Source organism: Oratosquilla oratoria, chromosome 8 (genome assembly GCF_046742065.1).
Source record: "Oratosquilla oratoria isolate Oo_2021 chromosome 8, ASM4674206v1, whole genome shotgun sequence".
NCBI lineage: Eukaryota > Metazoa > Arthropoda > Malacostraca > Stomatopoda > Squillidae > Oratosquilla > Oratosquilla oratoria.
In genome coordinates this window covers 65,467,824-65,473,392 of record NC_134784.1, presented here as the reverse complement: position 1 = coordinate 65,473,392, position 5,569 = coordinate 65,467,824, and the positions used below count along the sequence as shown (strand labels likewise).

At 54.2% G+C, this 5,569-nt stretch overlaps 1 protein-coding gene across 1 annotated transcript; it reads left to right on the top strand.

Moving 5' to 3' along the window:
* Window positions 1–808: 808 nt before the first annotated feature.
* Window positions 809–1,786, top strand: LOC143027417 (uncharacterized). The gene has a single exon (XM_076188702.1). The coding sequence runs from the start codon at window positions 809–811 to the stop codon at window positions 1,784–1,786; it is 978 nt and encodes a 325-aa protein (XP_076044817.1).
* The last annotated feature ends 3,783 nt before the right edge of the window (window positions 1,787–5,569 follow it).

Sequence of the window (5,569 nt, the reverse complement as noted above, 5' to 3'; positions counted from 1 at the left end):
CCGCCAACGCAGTTGGACCAGAGACACTATGGTGATAGGATCCTGTCGGGACAGTGGACGTGAACTATTTGACATTAATGCTGTACAATATTTACTGTTTTATATTGATAGGGCTCCCTTTATGTATCCAAGCCTATGTATGCAGAAGTACTTATTAGATATAGAAACCTACGTATATATTTTTATACCCTAGCACTCTGGGTACTTTATGCATGCCAATACTCGGCCGTTCATGCATAACATGGCGCAGTGAAAGTTTAAGTGATACTTCTGTACTTATCAGTGATTCCGTTGTGCATAATTCTGTGATAACATAGTGCGTATGTTCTGTGTTGATTACTTTGTGCATAAGTTCAGTGCTAACTTAGTGCGTATGTGTTGTGGTGATTACTTTGTGTACGAGTTCAGTGCTATCTTAGTGCGTATGTTCTGTGGATTAAGCCGGTGTACCCAAGGCGTCATTAGCCCCCTCTCCCTCCGGAGAGACCTCCCACGTTCACCGCCTACCCGGGGCCTACTGAACACTGATCTCACGCGCGTGTTGATTTACGTGCATAGCATATCTCGCCCGCCAATCGGCCGATTTTGACGAAACCAACGCCATGGCGACGCCAGATCAGTCATCCCCCGACAACTCACAGCCAGACACTTCCATAACACCCGGAAACGCAACCCAAGATGAGCAAGATGTACTCAGGTTGTTAGCGAGCTCCCTCGCTCGCCTTATCACGACCCCCCGGCACATGGAAATAAATCCACGGATTCCACCAAATCACCCGTCGTATCTCCAAAGCCACCTCCCATACTGATGCCGGAGATGTCATACAAGGAATTTGACGCATGGTCCGCCAAATTCGACGATTTCTCCACCCTAACAAACTTCCATTCGCTAAAGCACAAGCAACAAATGGCCACACTCCGGGCATACCTACATGACGGTGTACGATCACTCCTAGAGGACACTCCCGGAGTACCACGCGACTCTACTCTCCCTGTACAAGAAATCTTGAACAAACTTCGAGTGCATTACAGGGAGAAGTGTAATGAGTCCGTACGACGATTGGCATTTACAAATTGCAAGCAAGAGAATGGAGAATCGGTCAACGCCTTCTACGAGCGTCTATCGCAGCTCACACGTGAAGTTGAGCTGTGCACCGGGTTAAATTGCCGTGAGACACAAGTAAAACACCAACTCATCATAGGTCTACGAGACGTCGAAACCGTACGCCAACTCCTACAAACGAGTTCCAGCGCGACACTAGAGGATTTTTTATCGATCGCTCGTGCAAGGGAAGCAGCTCGTGGCACTACGGACGCTATACGTGGCACTACGGACGCTATACACCGTATGTCACAACGACCCACCTCGGGAATGGCCTGCGCTGTGTCAACATACAAGAAGATGCAACGCACGGCCCGAGGTCCCACAGGCGGCACCCCACCAGGGAATGAGGCCTGTCCAGGGTGCGGTGTCTTCCCCAAACACCCACGAAAAACGTGTCCAGCTCTTACGCATGTCTGCCGGATTTGCTCCAAGAGAAGACATTTCGAGAAGGTGTGCAATTCATCCACGGCCGCCCCGAAACCCATCCCGCCACCGAAGCAGAAGAACCAACGACCTCGGAAGATGGCCATAGTGTCAAGCCTATCTGCCAACATACGGGCGGCAGATGGGAGGATCGGACCCCCGACTCCTACCATCTCTGTGAGGGTCAAATTTGGTGACGTTGAAGGCAATGTTCGATTCATCCCGGACACCGGATCTGACACAACGGTCATTGGGTGACAGCACATGAAGGATCTGGGCATCAGCGCTCGCAGCCTCAACCCAGCAAAGGACCTGGCCCTGCGGAACCCGGACCATACTGCATTCCAAGGACGTACCATCGGCTCCATGTATGCTACGATGTCCTTTGGAGACACCACCATCGACGGCTGGATCAATGTTGTGACGCACCTGCCGCGCCCCCTGCTGTCATGGTGGCACTCGATGCAGCTCCGCCTCATACCTTCGTCATACCCTGCCCAACTGCCGAGGGACCAACCAATCGGCAACGCCTGCCGCTTGCAACGGGACGACGACTCGGTACCACAGCCGGTCACACACTCTCCAACGATTACGGCTCACAGCTCCCTCCCGATCTCTCACGTCCCGCCCCTGTCAACTACAGTAGCTGACCTGCCAGATTGCATCAAGAAGACATGGCCCGACGTCCTTCGACACAAGGAAGACCTCAGGTCCGGCGAGGCCCTTAGAGAAATGACTGGGAGGCCCATGGAGATACATCTCAAGCCAGATGCGAAGCCGTTCGCACTCCACACCGCAAGACGAATCCCACACGCATGGCAAGATGACGTGAAGAAGGAACTCGATGCAATGGTGCACCAAGGCATCATTGAACCTGTTGGTGATGCCCCTTCCGTATGGTGTCACCCCCTCGTAGCGGTGCCGAAACCGAAGGGTGGTGTGCGCATCACAGTGGACACCTCAAAGTTAAACAGCCAGGTACTACGCCCAACCCACCCATCCCCCACACCAAGCGAGGCAATCAGTCGCATCGACAGGAAGTCAAAGTACTTCTCAACCTTCGATGCTATCCAGGGATATTGGCAAATCCCCTTAGCCCAGCGAGACCGCCACTTGACGACATTCATCACTCCGTACGGACGATATATGTTCCGCCGGGGCCCCATGGGCCTCTGTTCAACTGGCGACGAGTACAACCGCCGGGGTGACGAGGCCCTCGCAGACATTCCCAACCTTGCCAAGGTCGTGGACGACATCATTATCTGGGACAGTGACTACGGGACACACCTACGTGGCATCAGTGATGTCTTGAACCGATGCCGCACTCATGGCATCTCCCTCAACGCTGACAAGATGACTCTTAATGCTCCCAGTGTCAACTTCTGCGGGTTCACAGTATCTCAAGACGGCGTAGCCATCGACAGTGAGAAAATAAAGGCAATTACGGAATTCCCAACACCTTCCAACATCACAGACCTCCGATCGTTTATGGGTCTAATGAACCAGTTGGGCGAATTCACATCCAACGTCTCTACAACTGCAGACGCTCTTCGCCCGCTACTCAGCCCGAGGAACACCTTCCTCTGGACACCTGCTCAGGAGGACGCCTTCCAAAGGACGAAGCAGGCCCTCGCCCAACCTCCTGTCCTCGCCCATTTCGACCCGAAACTACCGACTGCCCTCCAAACGGACGCGTCTCGTCTAAATGGCATAGGGTACGCCCTCCTACAGGAACATGAAGAGGGAGTTTGGCGACTCGTGCAGTGCGGCTCTCGATTCCTGCAGGACGTGGAAACACGGTACAGCACGATCGAGTTGGAACTGCTGGCTACGGTCTGGGCCATGCAGAAGTGCAAATAATTCCTGCTTGGCCTCCAGGACTTCACACACATCACGGATCATCGACCCCTTCTTCCGATCCTCAATACGTACACTCTAGACTGTATTGAGAACCCAAGGCTCCAACGCCTCCGGGAGGAGATTGCAGGATTCGTGTTCACCAGCAGATGGCGTAAGGGCTCAGAGTTATGCATTCCGGATGCCCTCTCAAGAGCTCCCGTGGACGAACCTCTGGCAGATGACGTCGCCCTGGGCGATGAAACAAGCATCTGCATCCGCGACGTGGTGACTCGCAATGTTGCCACGCTCCATGCCCTTTCCGGCCCTCCAACACTCGACACCACGGCAACTCCTCCACACTCAACGGACCCAGTACTCGACGAACTCCGTCAGGCAGCATCTTCGGACCCCACATACGTGCAACTCGCCTCTCTCGTCGGGAAGGGATTCCCACGATCACGCATGGAACTCGACGAAGCTCTACTTCCCTTCTGGAAGTTCAGAGACAGCCTCTGCGTCGACGGACCCTTGATCCTCCGAGAGGCACGAATACTTGTCCCCCAAGCTTTTCGCAGAAGTGTGTTGGCTCGACTTCACGACAGCCATCGTGGTATTGAAGCCACCAAACGCCGAGCCAGGCAGACGGTCTGGTGGCCAGGCATCGATTCCGATATCGCCAACACAGTACGCTCCTGCGAGCCATGCCAGATATTGCAGCCGAGCCAACAGCGTGAGCCCTACTTCACCGACGATGTGCCCCCCTCCAGACCGTTCGAGTCGGTCTCCGCAGACTTTTTCACCACCGCTGGGAAGCACTTCCTGGTGTACGCGGATCGACTCTCTGGATGGGCAACGGTGGGCCACTGTGGCACGGACTCCTCGACATCCCAAACCATCCGGCTCTTCCGCCACTTCTTCAGCACCTTCGGCGTCCCGGTACGACTCAGGACGGATGGAGGACCCCAGTTTATGGCCTATGACTTCGCTGAATTCCTGCGACGATGGGGCGTCCGCCACGACGTCTCCACCCCCTACCACCCACAGTCCAACGGGCATGCAGAATCGGCGGTCAAGGCCGTAAAACGCCTCATCATCAAGGTCGCGCCCAATGGAGAAATTCGCCACAGCGACGCGTTCCACCGGGGTCTCCTGGAGATACGGAACACGCCCAACCCCGACGGAAGAAGCCCCGCCCAGGTCCTCTTCGGACGCCCCCATCGGTCCTGCGTCCCAGCCCACTCCAGGTCCTTTGCGCCTGGGTGGCAGGCTGCCACAGCTGAATGCGAGCAGAAGGCAGCCACCAGAATGGAGGCGACCATCAAGCAGTACGACTCGCACGCGAAGCCGCTCCCACAACTCTCCGTTGGAGCCACGGTCAGGATCCAGGATCCTACGTCACGACGATGGAGTAAGGTCGGCCACATAATGGGACAAGGACGTACCAGGGACTACCTCATCAAGACAGCGTCCGGAAGTGTCCTGTGGCGCAACCGGAAGTTCCTCCGCCCCATCCCTGAGCCAGATGTCGCCCGTGATGGCATGAAGGAGTCTCCAACGAGCACTACCGGCAATACTCCTCGCCCCACGAATCAAAATGGCCAGCCCAATGGACCAAGACGCTCAGCGAGACTGGCCGCACGCAACAAATCGACGGCTCAATGAATACATCGATTTTGGGGGAGGGGGGAGATGTGGCACATGTGTCTATGTCTGGGTATTTGATATTCACACGCGCATGGCGTGATCATGATAGACACCCATAGGCATACGACACACATACATTTGTAAACACATGTCAGGATAGGAGACACATTTCCCATGTGTAACGGAGCATAGGGACTATGTATGATAGATGACCTAGCTAAGACAATTTAGTCTAGGATGCTGTTGTATATACCATCTATTACCTTTGTCACGGTGACGCCATGACGTCACGGCATAGTTCCCGCCAACGCAGTTGGACCAGAGACACTATGGTGATAGGATCCTGTCGGGACAGTGGACGTGAACTATTTGACATTAGTGTTGTACAAACTTCACTGTTTTATATTGATAGGGCTCCCTTTATGTATCCAAGCCTATGTATGCAGAATTACTTATTAGATTTAGAAACCTACGTATATATTTATATACCCTAGCACTCTGGGTACTTTATGCATGCCAATACTCGGCCGTTCATGCATAACAGTCACTTGCTCCGAT

Coding starts and splice junctions, on each gene's coding strand:
- LOC143027417 (XM_076188702.1), top strand. CDS start 809: ATGCCGGAGATGTCATACAAGGAATTTGACGCATGGTCCGCCAAATTC.